Source organism: Centrocercus urophasianus, unplaced genomic scaffold (assembly GCF_019232065.1).
Source record: "Centrocercus urophasianus isolate 14NV4802_14NV808 unplaced genomic scaffold, USGS_Curo_1.0 seq_12, whole genome shotgun sequence".
NCBI classification, from domain to species: domain Eukaryota; kingdom Metazoa; phylum Chordata; class Aves; order Galliformes; family Phasianidae; genus Centrocercus; species Centrocercus urophasianus.
The window spans coordinates 3823137-3841644 of NW_024884364.1; the positions used below are offsets into that span (position 1 = coordinate 3823137).

The following is an 18508-nucleotide window of genomic DNA, read 5'->3' on the forward strand; positions in this document are numbered from 1 at the left end:
AGCTTTGTTTTAGGGAGGCAAATTTCAGAGGTTTGCTATGGACAGTTGGCATGCATCTACAGCAACTTACCTCTCCAGAGGCAGAAGCTGATGGTCTTTGGCCACCAGGGAGAATAAGTAGGAGGGAGAGTAGATTCCTTTGAGACAGTTTTTGCTTCTCACAGCACAAGCTACTTCAAGAACTTGAAAGAATTCCATTTGAGCAAGTTGTAGGTGCCTCTCCCTTCAGAGATGCACACTGTGTCATGTGGCTTCTTGAAGCAGCTATGTTGAGTGTGAGGTTTATGTGAGGAATAAGCAGTGAAACCCTTAATGTAGTTGTGAGCTCCAGTCCTCCTTTAGCTAACCTGCAAAACAAATAACTTTTGAGTGTGTGTAAGGATTTTTGTTTGTATGCATTCAACTTTTGCCATGGAACTGTTACTTGTGGCGAGTAAGAATCACAGAATGGCTTGGATTGGAAGGGACCCCAAGGATCATCAAATTCTGACCCTCCCTCTCCACAGGCAGGGCCAACACTCTCCAGACCTGGTACTAGACCAGGTTTCCCAGGGCCCCATTCAACTCAGCATGGAGCATCCATAGCCTCCCCGAGCAGCCCGTTCCAGCACCTCACCACTCTGTGAAGAATTTCCCCCTGATATCTTATCTAAACCTTGAGCTTAAAACTATTCCCCATTCGGTATCTGAGTAAAAAAAATTGATTCCCCTCCTTTTAATCTCCTGTTACTTACTGGAAGGCTGCAATGAGGTCTCCTTGCACACTTCTCCAGGCTGACTAAGCCTGAAGAAGCTCCCTCAGCCTGTCTTTGCAGGAGAGGTGCTCTGATCATCCTTGTGGCTCTTCTCTGGACCCTCTCCAACAGCTCCACATCTTTCCTGTGTTGGGGGTCCCACACCTCTATGCAGTACTCCAGATGAGGCCTCACAAGGGCAGAGGGACAAGCACCTCCCTATCGCTGCTGGCTACTCCTATCCTGGTGAAGCCCAGGATACTATTGGCTTTCCAAGCTGCTGGCTCATGTTGAGTTTTTCATTCACCAGAACCCCCAAGTCCTTCTCTGCAGGGCTACTCTCAAGGAGTTCTCCCAGTCTGAATACACACCTGGGATTACTCTGACTGAAGAACCTTGTACTTTGCTATGTTGAACCTCATTTGGTTCACATGGGCCCACCTTTTGAGTTGGCTGAGGTCCCTCTGAATGACATCCCTTCCTTCTAACATGTCAACCACACCATTCAGCTTCTTGTCACTGGCAAACTTGCTGAGGGTGCTCTTGAACCCGTAAAGCGCCCACGAGGTCCTTGAGGATGATATTTTTTTTTGGTCAGCTGTTTACCAGCTAATTCAGAAACTGCTTTTTAATTTTTATTATCATTTTTAATCAGAAGTAGTAGTTACTGTTTCAGATAATTGCATTTAGGTGGAGATTACTGTGTTTTTAAACTAGCCATTAAAATTATTTTGGGAAAAACCAGGATCCTAATTCATTGTCAGAGAGAACATTATAGACAAGTTCTGATTAAACTCAGCATGATTTTGTTTAAAATTTACTTTTAAAGCAGATGGTTCAGGAGACACAACTGTCTCGTGTTTCTGTTCTGATTCACATCTTTGCAAATTAAGGCTGAAATGTTTGTATTTAAAATGCTTTTCATTTTACAATTTTTTTTTGCCTCAGTAGGTAAACAAATATTGACAGGATATAAAAGTTTTCTGGTTTTATCCGTTGACATGGGATTTTTCATTTTCATTGTATTCTTTTTCATAGCATTAGGAATGTGTGAAGGTTTTTTTGGTTGTAAAACCATGCTTCTGTTTGGTGGTATCTAACAAACTGTGCTCTTCACCTATGTAGGAAGGCTGTCAAGGAAGAGAAACAGAGAGATGTTGCATCCCATCAGTGGAGGTTTCTTTATCCTTCAGCTCCATGATGAGCTCCTCTATGAAGTTGCAGAAGATGATGTGATCCAGGTAGGACTGTGCAGTTGATTTTTTAGCTATCTACAGCATTAGGATGTTTATACAAGCCTTAATTAAGATGGATCCTTTCTTGATGTGTGCTAAAGGGCCTATGAAAGAAATATTTAATTGGTTGAAAAATTACATTTATATTCTTGATTCCTTTGCTTTCAGACTTGAACCATCCCTGTGAATGAAGTTCATAGCTTCTTTTCCAGTGCCTGTTGGAGCAGTTCTTCCAGTTTCTCCTCAAGACATGAGTGAAATAGCTTAGTACTATTGATAGCTGCAGGGGAAAGTATTTATCATTTGGAAATTCCTAAGTTTGCATGTATTTTTGCCTCTCTCTTTATTCTCTTTGTCTTCTTCTGCCTAACTCAGTGCATGTAGTACATACCACTGTAGTTTGTATCCTATGTAGGGAAAGGAGATGTCTGCATTTGGTACTCTTTCCTCATCCCTGCATACCCATCTTTCTGGCAATATTGTTAGGGGTAGCAGTATGGTAGATACAACGAATGTGCTGCATGGATTTAAGGTACTTTTCATGTGCATAAATGTTTGTGCATGCTCTTCTCCTGCTCAGGAGCTCCTGTGCCTCTGCATTCTGGTGTGTGACAGCTCTCAGCAGTAAGCCTCTCAGCTGTGTGCTGGCAGCAAAGTGTTTGCCCAACTCCTGAGCACAAATCCAGGAAGGCTCCCAGGATGTGCTCCTGCATCTTTGGGGTGTCCTCCTGTTTAAGTTCTGCCCATATGCATTCCAAACGGCAGAAGACCACGTCCCAGTAGCAAGCAGAGACAGCAGTAGTGATGAATCTGAGCAATATTTTTCAAATTTCTTAAAACAAAATGTTTAATGTTATTCTCTTGAATCCCAGATTCTGTTTGTTTTACCAGCTCTAATCGGACATCTGCTTCTTCAGTCCGGGCAGGAGGTCACAGATATTAAAAGGGTCCTAATTTCCATTTTGTAGAGAACTGAAAACTTCTAGAGTATAGGCCTTAATGCCTTTAGACACTGAATTCAAGTTACCACGGTATCCCCAGCAGAACTGGGGCGATGTGCAAGGATTTTCATATTATTTATTTATACTTATTTACTGTTTTATATTTGTTCAATAACAGCCTTCAGTTCCAGTGCAATTATTAGTAGTTTCTGATCTCTGAAGGAAATTAGAGAATTGATTCTCTGGCAATCAAATAGAACAATGCATGTCATGTACCCAAGGCATATTTCCCAGACTTTCCATTTATGTTACTGATTGAGCTTGCAAGTTTTTCAAGGATTTCCTTCTACCAAAATGACAATATGCTTCCTGTCCTTTCACTTAATTGTTTGTAGGGCCAGAAAGGACCCTTTTTGTGATAATGCTGCCTGCTTTCAAATGCACCATTAGAATTTTCCTCTAGTGAAATGATACAGGCTGGGAAGGATCTCTTTAAATCCACCCCACTCAAGCCCTTACTCAAAGTAGGGTCTGAATTAATAAGTCCTTTTCATAGAATCATAGAGTCATATAACCATTATGGTTGGAGAAGGCCACTAAGATTATCTGCTCCAATCATCAGTCCATCACCTCCATGCCCACTAAACACTTTTTAGTAAAACGTGAAAATAACTTGGTTGCTGTGTTGGTGACTTTTTCATATTGCTGGCACCAAAATTTTATTGCACTGTAAGTCGTGTGTCTCGTGGCTGCAATAGTAATTTGTATTCAGACAAGTTTGTGTGGTCACATGCTTGATGCTGGCTTCAGCTTATTTTCAGCTGTGAAAATGCACAAAGGAAAACTAAAAATATCTTCTCATATATCTAGTAGTCTATGTTGCAGTCAACAGTGTCCTTGCAGATAGTTTGGGAGAGAAACAATGCGAGTGATCCTCTGGTTTTCATTTCATTTCTGAGCTAACCTGCCTCTCTTAGAAGACCAAATTGGGGTAACAGCTGTTTTTCCTTGAGCTAAAGATATGAAAAGTATGAGATATCAGAGCTTTTATAGTCTGTGCAGGATGACAAAGTGGAAGGAGGGAGCTTTCAGAGCTCCTCACAACAGCAACATGGTGAGAATATTACCAAAATGGGAGAAAGTGGCTCAACCTCCAACCTGCTGTGCCGATCTCAGCAAGGAGGAGTCAGGAAGGAATATTAAATTCTGGGCTAGATTGGGAATCAAAGGCTTGCTGCTTTCTAGATGTTTTTTTAACTGCCTACTCAATCCCACCATCATCATTTTTATGTATACAAGTTGGCCAGTATTTTTCCCAGTGTGTTTTAGCTGGCCATTGAGAACACTGGAAACGGCAACACTTGTTTAATGTGCAGGAAATTCAGAGCCCAAATTCCCCCAGATGAGGGTTGGTGCACGACCTGTCTCATCCCATCAGCTTCCCCAGGGGACCCACACAGGTTCTTGCATCTCTACTGCTGTCTTCTGTAGACTATAGCTGTGAAGGCAGTGGTGCTATCCCGTGTTGCTCACTGGGCAGGCTGGCTGGGCCTGTTGCTGTTCTCAGAGAACTCCCTCTACAGGGTTCACGTTTCTTTTGAAATACTGCTCCCAGCTCTTAATCAAGGCTGCAGTGGTTTTCTGTAGAGTGGAGAACTGATCCATATGTCACACAAGCAACATTTTCTTTTTCCGTATCCCAGAATTGCATTTGCTTGCTTTCACACAACAGTGTGCCTTAGGCTCTGTTCAGCTTTTAATTTCTGATAATGCCTTTTTTTTCTTCTCATCCACGGATGGTTATTTTTCATCCTAATTTTGAACAGGAGATTATTTCTACCCTAGTTTTCTGTTCTACTTCCCCATTCTCTATACTTGTCTGTATTGAATTATGTCCTATTTCAAAGGCTTTTTCTAGGTTATCAAAAACATTATGAAATATGGTAAGTAAGAGTGTAGATTTTGTAAGACAGATCTCCCTCTGCTTCGTAATGCTGTTGTGAGCATATCTGCTATGATCTTCTCAGCATCCTTTGTCCCTTCCCCAGCAAAATTTCTATGATTCTGTGAAAGTGTTATGAGGTAATTTTTCCTGTGGGCTCCATGAGGAATGGAAAGCTCTGAAGGGTTGGATATCTGGACAGCTCTCACAGTTTGTCTCAGCAGTTTCTGGCTGAGATGTGCCTCAATCATTTCAGAGCTGCTTCTTACTCAGCTGTGGTTCATGGGATGAGTGTGGATGAAAAGATTCTCTCATACAAGGAAGCAGAACAGGCTGGCTCCATGTGGGCTTTTGGTCCATGACAGCTATTTGCCATGGTAAAAAATACCCAGTCTCACAATCCAGAACGTCCAGAGCAAAAATATCCTCTGGGTTCCCAACACTGTACCTAAATGAAGATTTTCTTAGAAATGTCTTCAGAGGGCAGCAAGTTGGAGTTGCTGCAACCAAACTGAGGGCAAATCAACTTGTATTTCTCAGCATTCCATAGAATTTGTTTCACAGGTTGCCTCTCACACTGAAAGGAGGACGAGCATAGCTCTTCAGCTCTTTGCACTGGTTTATTTTTTGTGTTGCTTCCTGTACATTGCTGTTTTTAGAGCAGACTCCATGAAATGCTCACTTATGCAAACAAAGTGGAAGAGGAGAGTGCTGTACTCTGAAGCATTCAATGGGAATTTACTTCTGTTTTTTGTTTTTTGCTTTTTTTAAAGTAATTTTAAATAATCTGAAACCCAAATCTGCAATGCATAAAATGTTACTTGTTTCAAGCAGGCTCCCAGTTCATAAATCCTAATCAGGATTAAATTGTTCCTTTACATGTCCATCAGTGGGAAGTCAGTGCCAGTGAATGCATGGAAGAGCTTCAGATGCCCAACCACCACAGCTACCAACAGAAAGAGCACCGAGCTGCTGTGTTTTGGGTCCTACACAGTGCTGCAAAACTCAGTGTGTGTTTTCTTGCAGGTAGCTCAGATTGTCAAGCACGAGATGGAAAACGCTGTCAAACTCTCAGTAAAACTGAATGTTAAAGTGAAAATTGGACCTAGCTGGGGAGACCTGCAGGACCTGGAGCTGTAGATGTGAAACATGGCTTTCTTGTTTTTGGAAGACACCATGAGCTGCTCAGGGCAATGCTCAGCACACCAGCAGGCAGCAGCAGGTGTCCTGCTTGTGTTTCTGTGGTCATCACTGTGAACCATCTTCTGAACAGGGATGTGGAAGCTGCTATGAATTTACCATGCTGAGCCTTCCAAAGGTCAGATGGTGCTGAGACATGTTTATGGAATTGTGGAAACTATTAATTACTAAAAGCATAGTATTTAAATTAATTGTTCTTGTAATTTAAAACAAAGCCTAATGAATTTACTACATATGAAATGAACTAGATTATTTAATTAAACAAAGATTATATGGAAGTTTTTATGTGTAATTGTGTACAGGACAAACAAATAAAATATCACCGTGTTTGTACGTTACTTACTGTTGAATTCCACAGCCATCCACTAGGAGCATTCTGCACTGGTTTCTGCAGCTGATGTTGAAGTGCAGAGGTGGTTTTCAGCTGGCTGCATTTCTCATGGAGCAGCTGTGCAGTGCTCACACTGAATGCAACTGGGGGACAATGTTAGAACTCTTGTAACTAACAAAATCTCCAGCCAAAGCCTTCATTTTAAATAATGAGAAAAAAAAATACGAAAAACATCTTGGTGTGGTGAGCTCAGGTGCTCACCTTGCTGGTGGTTGAGATTGGCTGTGTTAGCAGAGTTTCCCTGAGCGGTGGGTGTGAGCTGTGTCTCTTGGTGCAGACTGGTCTTGCAGGGAAGCCTCACATCGGTGGCCTGCTGAAAGCTGCTTGGCTCTCATCCTATGCTCAGCTTCTGTGTCTTTAACACAGGCAGGAAGGTTTGCTTGTGCAGGAGGAGGCTGCACACAGGAGCCACCTGAGGCTCCTCGGACTGAGGGAGGAGCTGGCAGGGAAGTGATCTGCCCATGTGTGGTGGCACTGCTCACTAACACCTTCTGCTTTGGCTAAGCTTCACATCACATGGTTTCATTTCCCTTCCAGATTGTTGCATGGACTGTGCAAGTTCAACTGTTTTTGTTAATTTTAAACAGTGCCTGACCTTGGATTCATGATTTTCATTGTGTGGCTGTTGTATATTAAAAGAAAGGGAGGATGGGTGCCTCCTGCCATCTTCTTTGTTGTAATTGCTTTATCACATCTTCTCATCTGCAGCTCCTCCTTGGTGCAAACAACCTCTCTCTTCCCGTACCTGCCTCCTCTGAGATATTTTCCACTCCTAATTATTCTCCTTTCACTTCTGAACTTTGCCAGATCCTTTGTCAGAAGTGTCCTTTTGAAGTTTCCTTTATAACTGGACTGACGATCCTGTGCAGTTGGCTTTGAACAGGCTGAGAGCATGTTGGAACTTCAAATGTGGTGGTTTTGGAGTGGCTGTTATCCTGACGTCAGAAAGAAGCATTGGGCACCAAGTTTTCATGGGAATGGTGAGTTTCAAAAGGTGTTAATGGGGCCCACGCACAAAAGGCCACATCCTGGGCTTTAATCACACAATCACAGAATCACAGGGGTTGGAAGAGACCTCAACATATCAAGTCCAACTCCCCTGCTAAAGCACGTAAGTCACATAGGTAAATATCCAGATGGGTCTTGAATATCTCCATGGAAGGAGGCTGCACAACCTGTCTGGGCAGCCTGTGCCAGTGCTCTGTCACCCTTACTGCAAAGGATGCACGCAGCAGAACAGACACATGGTATGGAGGCAGGCACTAAGCAGCGATGCTCCATTGTCCTTCCCAGCACGGAGCTGACCCACCTGCCTCTTTTGATTTATGTTTTTCTTTTTGCATTGAGATATTTTTTTTTTTTTTGTTTCCTTTCTGCCCTCTCTGCATGGTGGTTTTCCACATCTGTCACCTGACAGCCGAGCTCTTTATCCGTGGCATTCACTTGATAAGGCAGTTGCTTCCTTTCTATTCTGGGCGTATTAAAGCTTTGTTATTACCAGACCTGAACAGCAGCCCCCTGGTGTCAGACCATTTGTGTGCTCTGCCTTTATCGATGCTGGGTTGGATTCATTACCGATTCACACAGCTTGTGAATGAGTTCCTGTTCCTAGGTGTCATGCAGTGGCGCACCTGTGCTGGATTTCAGGCCTTGCTGCAGCCTCTGTGATTTCAGCCACTCTCTGTCACATGGCAGCATTCCCTTCCTGCAGACTGACTGCCTTTAGGAGTGCAGAAGGTGGTTCTCAGCAAGGCCCCCAGATGGGGATGCTAATCAATGAAATGACTGACACTGAACTAAACTTATTTTGATAAACAAACTTGATGACTTCATTATAATTAAGCAGTAATTTGGAGCAAATGGGAAGATAAAAGTGGCCACTGCTCTATGAGGCAGCTGCTGTGTTTGAGTCATGATAGCAGAACTGGTTCTGAGTTGCTGCCTGATTGCTGCTATTTGCATCCCTTCATTCTGATTAGGCTTTAACTACCAATGAGTCTCATTGATTCTCCCAAGAACGGGAAGCAAAACAGGACTTAAGTAAGTTGAGACACTGCTGGGAATGCTGCTGAAAATGAAACTCATTAATTTCTGAAGCTGGTAGGTGAGCCAGGAAGAGGTTGGCTGTGTGCATTATTCACATATTTTTGCCTGTGTCTCCCTCCCTACGCCCCTGCAGTGGGCTGAGGCCCAGTTGGAAATAGCTTTTCTCTGGCTCAGGAGTGTGTACTCGGAGCACAGGTCCCTCTTTTTCTTCCTGTAGCCAGGATGCAATGCCTCTGTGTGCTTGCTCTCTGCTCCTCTGGCTGTTGGAGTCTCTTTCCAGCCTGCCTGCTTTTGTCAGTCAGCACCGCAGTGTGCTCAGCACCACTCGTGGTCTGGCAGCCCAGGAGGAAGATGGAGAGACCCACAGGTAGGGTAGGAGTCTTGTTTCTTTTGGCATTTTGTCACTCAGAGTTGCTCCTGCCTCCTCCTGCCTTGTGCCGTTCTGCAAGGCTGATGCAGCAGCAGGTGGGTGTCTGGCTGCCAACAGGGACAGGATCCCGTGCCAACAAACAGCTGCAGTCACCGAGGCTGCACTTTCTTCACTCAGTGTGACCCTACATGCCCCAAACTCTCACCTGTGCAGCCCATTCCCATGACTTGTTGAGCAGTCTTGTTCTACTTGGTTCACATCCAATTTCCTATCAAAATGGCTCACATTTCATCCTAATGCTGAACCCCTTTCAGTACAGGGCAAAGCTTTCCAGACTCAGTACAGGAACCGCTCCCATCAGTAGCTGATACGGCTCCCCCGGCACTTTCCTCATATGCATACAGCAACCTTGTTTAGTCCTGCTTGTTTTGACAAAGCTCTCCTTGGTAGCACTGCCTACTAAAAGAGCGCTGCACATTCCTGTACAGGGCAGCAGAAAAAGACAGACAGACAGATGATGAAAGCTGGCATATGCTCTGAACTGGTTCAGTCCTTTGGCTTTTCTCCCCTTCTTCTCTCATTTTATTGAGACTTGCACGGTTTTTCTTACCATTTTGTCCTCTAAATCTGTAGCTGGAATATGGAAGGTGGACTAGAATGAAAGTGTGGTGTTCCTGGCAGAGCAAGTGAATCATATTGCTGGCAATTAAACAAGCATGCTTCTGCACTGCTGAGAGGTCAGCCTGTACAGGACTGTTGTTGCCCCGTGGTGGAAGTGACATGAAGGGCACTCAGCGGAGAAGTCCATAAGTGGGTTTGATACTCCCAGGGATGGGTGTTATAGCAACTTGTAAAGCACAGGAGCATTGCCTGGGTTCAGGCTGTGACTCCATTTTTGCTGTCAGAGGAAGGGATTTGAGCATCACAGTCTCAGCAACAGGTGCCACAGGATTTTCTGTGTTCCTAAGTGAGCAGTGTAAACTCCATCCAAATGTTCTGCACAAGCCCCTTGCCTTTTGAACTGCTGCAAATAACATAGGACTACACACTGAAAAAAAAAGATCTACATCAACTAGTTTTTAGCAATTCTTTCCTTTATTTTCTTTTCCTCTTTTTTCCTCCTAAATTGGGAACTCAAAACAGCTTCAGTTAAAGCTGCTGTAGGTTTCCTATTGTGGAGCTGCCCTGGGCTACCCATGGGAACAGGATGGGCTTAGCTCAGCGCGTGTGGCTCACCCCAGCACTGCCCTCCTTCTGCGATGGAAGCGATGACTGTTAAAGCCACACAGACTCTGTCCACCGAAATGACACCAAATCTGAGCACTGGTTGCTATCTAAGAAAGTACAACGTTTGAGCTGCTGATTTAATCACAGAACAGAACACATGAATGGAAACACAGATTTACGTGCCTATCGCTCACACCGAGATGAAGCGCAGACTCCAAAATGGCCACATGTGGCTCCTTAATGAGAGAGAGTGTGTTCACACCGAGCCCACGCCAAGGCAAAAAACCATTCCACACTGACATAGTCTGTGCTTGAATTCACCTTTAGATTATGGAAAACAATACATCAGGATACTAAGGGGTGTAACTAAACGAACTTGGGCTTTCTGCTTCTGTTACAATGCACCCAGTTCATAAATGGAGGAGCCCTGAGGTGTAACACAGCTTTGAGCTAAGCTGCAGCATTTTCTTCACTTCTTTTTCAACTGTATCTTGAAAAAAACTTATTTTTGTATGTGTAACTTCATTATAATACATCCTACTGTAAAATGGCTTTTGTAAAAGGGCTTTGTAAACTGTTGTAGAGGATTTCTATACGTGGTAATTTTATACAACATGTGCAGCAAATAGAGAATTTAAACATTCTTGTAGGAAGCTATAGTGGTAATACAGGGGATGTTTAATGGATGCAAACAGAGGAATGAAGAACTGTGGGGGAAAAAAAAAAAAAACATTTAGAAAACAGTAATTATACAAAGCAAAACCCAACTCTCACTTCTTCCTTCAGCTCGTCTTCACTCAGCATTTGAAGCTTAAATTAGCACTCCACTGAATGGATTATTTTTTTTTTTTAACAAATAGCCTGTGTTTCACCAGAGACTTGCCTACTCTGATACATACAAATAATCTGATTTTATGTATTTTCTCTGCATATTCAGTCCATACGCATCCCTATGAATACAGGTGAACACAACTGGCCAAACCCAGACAAACAGGTGCTGCTGTTGGGTGCGTCGGGGCTGGGGATGTGGTTGTGAGAGGGCACTCCTGTAAAGAAGACTGGGAGTGAGAAGGGCATTCAGGTGAACAGAAGCATTTTACATGGAACAAATACTTCCAGGCATTCGGGTCTGTTGTAATTGAGGATTACACTGCTGGAGATGCCTCGGGCTGTAGGTGGTGCTCTTAGTGGAACGCCGAAAGCGCGTGACTTCAACGCACAGGGACAGCATAAATAACCAGGCAAGAGCTCTTCCTCCCTCATTGACGTTTTTAAGTGAAGTTTTTTTCACATACATGATAAATCTCAATAGAAAGCATTTAACAGTGTGCACTACCAAACTTATACAACATATACATTACATATATATATTTTATATATAGAATGTTCTATATACAAACATATACAACTTTTTAGATCTCTACAGCCTACAAGAAAATTGATAAGTATAGTCACGAGTGGCAAACGTAACAGAAATAGGGATCTGTAACTGTCTGGAAATACTGAAAATACGTAGAGTGGAAAGCGAGATACAGCTGTGACCCAATGGGGAGTACTGGAGAAAAGCTGCTTGGAACTTGTTATTAAAAACTGTAAGTTTACGGGATGCTGAATTCTAATTCTTCTGTTGCATCAGATGGAAATCTAAGGGCAGGTTTTTCCCTCCTGTTAAGACAGAGAGTGGCTGGCTGCCCCAGTGAGTCTGGCACTGCACACATGACTTGCTGAAGACACTTTTTTTCCTCTGGGCATACTGTGGTGATTAGCAGTTAAAGGTCATTATCCAATTTTCACACTAGGTTCTCCAACAAGCGAGCAGGGTCCTGCTCCAGCCTGCAGGGACTGCTGACATCAAAGCTGAGGGGAGCTTTGCATTGTGAGCACCCACACGAGGTGCAGCGTACAGGAAGCTCATGCAGCACTGCTCGCTGCCGGGTCATGTCAGTGTGCCACAGTGTGCCTGCATTCACCTGGCTCATTTCCTAAGGTCCAATTACACCAATTAATAGTGGAAACTAACTAGTAAATAAATATTTAATAAATTCCACTACTAAGTACAGTGGAAAACATGGTGCCACGCTTGAACTGGCAGAGGCCTTTTCATTTGCACCACCTTAGGGCATAAGTAAGTGTAGGAATGGGTACAGAACCCTCTCTGATTGGTATGCTGATACTGATGCAGACTCCTCAACTTCTCCATAAGAGCAGAGAAGAGCAAAAGAATTAAGTCTATAAGGTTGGCTGGAGGGGCCTGAACAATTTGCACAAAAAGGCTTTGTTGCCCAGAGACACACTAGTGGTACAGGCTAGTGCACAAGCAGAGTGAATTTGCATTGAAACAGAAGAGAGAATGACTGTGGTAGTGTAGCTGTTTCTCACTCCAGATGCCTGGTTACAGTGATACTTCTCATAGGGGAGCAGCCAGCTCTGTGATGGGGACACTGCAAGGATCTCCCCAGCCCAGTTTATACTGGCATCAGAGCAGGGAGTTTGCTCTTTCCTCAGACACTTAATGCACAGACCTCCTGTGGGTCATGCACAATTTCAGTTCCTTAACTCTCATTGAACCACAGGCATCACTTGGCCTTTGACCCTTTTCCAACCAAGATTCTACTGTTCTCACAATTACAGTTCTGTGACAGAGAAGAAGCTGTCCAGCCTCTTTCCTAAAGCAGCCAGACCAGTCAGGTTTCTTCTTTTGATTTTGCCCCCAGAGAAACATAAAAGTTCTGTAAAGCATACAACTCTTGTGCTCCAGGATGAATTTAAAACTTCATATGTCAGATCTGTTCCATCCCTTTAGCTTGTGCAGCTGGGATGATAGCAAAGCCAGATTTCTAGCCTGTACTATTTTGTTTTATTTTAAGAAAGCAAAATATAGAGGAAAGGCATCTTTGAGACAGATAATCTGAGCATGGGTATGATAGAAATCTAGTGAAGTTAAGCTCTAGCTATGACGGCAGTGCTGTCTGTTTGCATCGGTGTCAGCCAGGACTCCCTGAAGGAACATCTTCCATTTCTCTTATACAGAAAACTTTAAAATTTTCCACCTGCTGCTCTTCTACCTTTTCCTATCTTTCCTTTTCTAATTTGGAGCTCTATCCAGGTACATGAAAAGAAGTCTTCAGAGCCCTGGTTCCAAGGCAATCTTGGAACAATTTCTAAGTGAACAGTTCATCTGTGTGGCACTGTACTGTATCTATAAACTCAAAACCCATCTGTATAAATAAGTGATGGGTTCTACTTACTGTTCTCTTCTGCCTCTGCAGACTGGAAAGTACTGCAGAGTCTACTGCAGAAACCAAACAACCCACTCAGAAGGAGAAGCAAATTACTTTGTGGTGCGAGCAGAGGATCAACTGCCACACAGCTGTGGTGTCATTTTCTGTATGTGCCAATTCAGTGACATATCATAACAATCGTTTTTCATGCTCTTCCTGCGGCCCACCTCGAGGACTTGCTGCTGGGAGCTCTCTCCACTAGCTTTATGGGGTTACTGTGCAGTTTCCTCAGCATAACTTCAACCAACCACTTAAGAAAAAAACTCATTGTTTGGCAAGCTGTTGAGCAGCTTGCAAGTGAAAACTGATGGGACTCTCTCAGTGGTTTCCCTTTTTGCCCTCTCTAACTTCAAGAGGAGATTCTTTTAAGTTTGTTTTCTATTCCTGCAACAGAGAAGTAAGGCAACCAAGTGACAGAGAAACCACAGGGATGACAAATGCCACAGACGCCTTCAAGGACTACCAAGATAAATCTAGGGCTCGTTTTTAAAAGTACAGATAAGGGCAACACGTCATGTACTCTGAATTGCAAAATTCATCTGCTCTCATGTTTTAATGACATTTCAGATAGTGCCTGTTTAGCTACTTGAAAAATCTGTAAAATTTGGACATAGGCTTTTGAAATTATTTATTCTTCCAGAAGGAGTTAAACAGCACTGATTTCAAGCAAGGTTTTTCAAGGGAAATGAGTAGCAGATAAGAAAACGCAGCTCAACTCATTTTTATGTTGAGAACAGTAGCAAACATGCTTGAAATGTACTGGCTTTTTGTAGTCTCATTTTTAAAAAATACAGATTTTTGCCATTTAAGTTTTTTTTTTTTTGCTCAATATAAATTAATCCCATTTTTCTTCGGTCACAACATGCTTTTTTTTTTTTCTTTTCCTATTTTTTTCCTTTTTTTTTTTTTTTTTAAGATGTCAATTAACCATGCAAAGTTTTCTAAGTGCATTAACATTCGAGTTTTTACAGAGTATTTTTAATCAGACACGGCTCCCCACAGTTCATACCTACAGCTTCTGAAAAGCTACATGCCACAGTGATGGTTGAGTTCCTTTTGGGAAAGACTGGCTACTGCATAAACCAGTTGCTGCCATAAAGCCCCCATGACTCTAGTTTCCAACTCATGTTCTGGAAAATTTCTTTGACGCCCACTGCGATGATTCCAACACAGTAAGAGGAAAACATCTTCTAGGAGAAAAAAATTGTTTCTGGCCGATGACTGATAGATTTGGGAATGAACGTTGCTTCCCTCAGCAGTGTTCTGAACAAAGCCACAAGCAGATTCTTTAGAAGTTTAAAACTGGTACCATTTTTTGTCCTTGTATTTCAGCATCACCTACAGAAATGGGGGAAAAAAGGGCGTCACAAACTTCAGAAGTAGTGAAGTACCTCACTGCCATTTCTTCTTGCCCACACTGTCGCCAAGTCTTGATTTCACTGAAATCTTGTTTTTATTTATTTATTTAATTAATTAATTTTGTAATTACCAAATGCTTTTTAAAAAGCAATGACTTACCTGTTACTTCTGTTCATTAAAAGATTCCTCCTGAGGAGATTTAACTATTTTACCACTTCAGTTTTTGCAGAAGTTCATACATGTATAGCATGGTAGAGTTGCCCTGAATAAATTCTTTTCGCATTTCAGACAAGTTTCTTCTGAGTATTTTTGCCTCACACGCATGAAAGCTAATAAGAATATAAAGGTCTTGCCCAGAGATTTAATGCACATTCAACCAGCTGTACAATTAACTGAAAAACATGCATCTTGGGGGAGTATTCTTTAACCTTGTTTTAACATAAATTAAAAAAAAAAAATCATTAATTGATTCCCAGCCTAGGGCTGGAAGAGCTTTCTGACTCTATTATTTCTGACTCTAAGCACAGAAGCTGTCTATCCCAGCCAGCCCTATTCTTTACAACTGTATCGCAGCACTGTACCAGAGACTTCCTCCTCATTTCCTAGTAAGATCTGTAAATGCCACTATGCACACAGCCACCTACCTGTATTCTGCCCTACTGCATAGATCTGCTGGACCAAGTGGCTTAAAAAAAACAAAGACCAGTCAGAATGGATTAGTGAAAAAAGTGCGAGATGAGAAGTACCCTGTTCTAAATTATGGTAACACGAGAGAAAGAGTTGTGCAGTGGAAGTCTCTTTGGAGATTTTCCATTGTGTGGAGGCAGGGGAAGGAAAAATGGCATGCAAATTAATGTGAGCACACCTCAAACAACATGATTGTGTGAATGAGGAGAACAGCACTTGACTTTCCAGAAGGGAAGCAAAGGCTCAGCTGCAGGTTTGGTGATCTTTAGTTCTGAGTGCGTGATTTAGTTCTGAGTGCTCTTACCTCATGTGCATGTTTGGAAAATGCCTCTGCACTGGCCATCATGCTCGCGGTCCTTTCATCCAGCTCTCCCAGTTTCTGTCCTCTCTCATCAAGAGCAATACGAGCACGAGTCAAGTCCCCAATGACTCCTCCTGCAGCTCCTCTCACACCTTCAATTCCACCTGATCCAGGGATGTGCTGGGCGAGACTGCGAGAGGCTTTTCCTGCCGTGGCCTCACCAACTGCAAAGGAGAAATACAAACAGGGCAGTGAGAGGCTGAGGTCCTCGATGCCACCTTACTGCAATGGCACATGTGGTGGATTTTGCTCTCTGTTCTTTCACATCTGCAATGCAGCCATACCCCCAGCCCTTCTATTGGTCAAAGGAAGCTGCTGCCATGAAGGAATCACAGACAGCATGAAGAAAGGGCAGACTTCTCAGTTGCCCTATCTGTGACCTGTCTTTTTTTTTTTTTTTTCTTCTTTTTTTGTCATTAAAATAAATCTTCCGTGTGTCCTAGATGACAAGGGCAGGCAATCACTTGTATTAATTCACGGAAGAAAAAGAAAAACCACTTACAAAGCTCCTCTCTGTCGAAAGCTTGTCCACTTCCTCCAAAAAGCCCTTTAAGAAAGCCTCTGTTTTGGGCTTCTGGTGTTTCCACAGGAGTAAACAAATCCCCAAGCATGTCCTAGCAAAGTCAGACAAAAATCACATGAAAAATCACTGAGATGGAAGCAGGTCCAGGGGGGGTTGTTTCATTTGCATGAGCTTAAGGAGCCAAACGCATTGGATCTAGTCGAGTCATTTTAAAAGCGTGTCGTATGAAGAACAAAAATCAGTACTTAACAATTGTGTTTTACTACTACTAGGTGAATACTGGGACTGAATTTTACTACTAGGTGAATACTGGGACTCACTAGATTAGCTAATGCTTTAAAAGGACTTAGTTTTCCCTGCCCAGTCTTGTGTTCATAGAGAAAACATTTTATGCAATATAAATCACGGAAATATCAGCGATGACATTACATTTTGCTTAGAAACAACAGTGGTGACACTATAATTGAATAAACAATTTATCATGAATTATGCATTTTGCTTTAGTAATTTTCAGGCTAGCAGGATGGTCACTCTGTTCTCCGTTTATAACACACCTGAGTTCAGTCCTTATTAGAAGTTCAGAGTTGCTCTTTTTAAATAAAAACCCACTGCCCTCCACAATCCATCCTTCTCCAAGTTCATTCTTACAGTGCGTTTTGGCAGCACCATCAGGCAGTGTTTGAAAGCACTGCTGTGGATACTGAAATTTCCACCAGAGCAGGTGAACTGAATTAGGGCCAAACAAATCTCAGGCTCAGCTTTATGTGCAGCAGTAAGAGAAAAAGTTGAATCTCCAGAATTAAACTGATACAGAAAGCATGCAGTCCCATTAGTGTTTAAAACCAGTGAGTCTGTGCAACAAGAACAGTTGCTGCCCTGCTGCTCAGCTCTGTGTTTGCTCATCTGAGCCTCAGCAGGCACATCTAGCTGTAGTGCTGCTCAAAGCACTCAGCTCCTGAGAAGCTGAGTGCCAATGACAAAGCTGTGACTCACACTTACTGCTCCCCTGCACTGTCACCTGATCCAGGGAGAAAAATTACTGCAGCTTTTGAGCTTGAGTGGACTCTCTCATGCAGCTTGCCTTGTTTTCCTGGGTAGCAGGTGATACCTGGTCATCTGCTTTTTATACTGGGATAATGGCTGTGCAAGCCCTTTATGTCCTCTTCTGGATAAAAGCCAAGGTAGAAGCAGCCATAGTTCAGCAGCACAGAGAAGCAAGGGCTGTTTCCATTTTGTTGTTGCACGATGCTGTTAAGGCTACTAACAATCTAGCTTATAACAGCCTCTTGCTTATAAATCCACTTTCCCAGATGCAGCGAGCAAACTTTCCGATAATTTTGAAATTAGTTCCCTGCAAAATGATCTATTTTCCAATGTGCAAGAGCTCATATGCAATGCTCACTGCTCCCAGCACTCCTTCAGACCTGAGACACGTGCTGCTGGGATGTGATTCAAGCAGCTCAGCATGCATTATTCTCTAGGGGACAAGAAGTGCTGGCAAGACTATTTCTTCTGTATTTCTACCCTAGCTCAATGCTAATTACATAACTTAGAACTTGTTCACCTTCTTATTTTTTATTCCTCATGTTTCTCCTTGTAACCTCTCACAATTCCTCCTCTTCAGTAAATGACATTTTAATTTGCATTTTCATTAGAAAAAGGCAAACCCAACACTGTAAAGAGCTTTGCTCTAAATAAATTTTTTTAATTAGACCATTTCTGTAGCTACTGCATTTTAATGTACAGTGGGAGATGCTGGAGTGAAAATGATGGAAAATAATTAAAAATACATTAAAACAGAGTGCATTTTTTTGATACTATCAGCACCTGTTTGTCTCATGTCACCCATCTACTGGAAGTTTTAAGTATTAAGATGTTTTTAGAGTTAAAATCTGAAAAATAAATGATGGCAGGAATGCATATTTTCATGGAGGCAGTTTCTATGCGTTGGACACATGCTGGTACCTACTGCTATGGCTGCTCTGAATGTATAACTTCCCCTTCTTTCCCTTCAGTCACTTTTAACAGTTGGTTTCTCATATGGGCAGGCTTTGATAGAAGCAGGCTGTGAAGAGCCCCACTTGGGTGTAAATTTGGCTCCATACAGAGACAGCAGAGACTATAATTAGGTGAGGGCAAGCTGCAGACATGGGCCAGTCATCAGGGCACAGGAACACAGTGACAGCAGCACAAAAAAGACCAAACAGCAAC

General features: G+C 42.7%; 2 protein-coding genes across 3 annotated transcripts in view; one reads left to right on the forward strand and one right to left on the reverse strand.

Moving 5' to 3' along the window:
- The window catches only part of POLQ (DNA polymerase theta), a 55468-nt gene extending 49069 nt beyond the window's left edge, over positions 1-6399 (forward strand). The window contains exons 29-30 of the mRNA XM_042809621.1: positions 1860-1975; positions 5879-6399. Coding sequence (XP_042665555.1) covers positions 1860-1975; positions 5879-5992 — 230 coding nt within the window. The 3' untranslated portion in view covers positions 5993-6399. The remainder of the gene's footprint in view (positions 1-1859; positions 1976-5878) is intronic.
- Positions 6400-9962: 3563 nt separating this feature from the next.
- STXBP5L (syntaxin binding protein 5L) overlaps positions 9963-18508 on the reverse strand; it is a 180184-nt gene continuing 171638 nt past the window's right edge. For both annotated transcript variants that reach the window (XM_042810370.1, XM_042810372.1), the window contains 3 exons: positions 16277-16388; positions 15718-15938; positions 9963-14705 (listed from right to left, as the gene is read on the reverse strand). In XM_042810370.1, the coding sequence (XP_042666304.1) occupies positions 14664-14705; positions 15718-15938; positions 16277-16388 (375 nt within the window). In that variant the 3' untranslated portion in view covers positions 9963-14663. The remainder of the gene's footprint in view (positions 14706-15717; positions 15939-16276; positions 16389-18508) is intronic.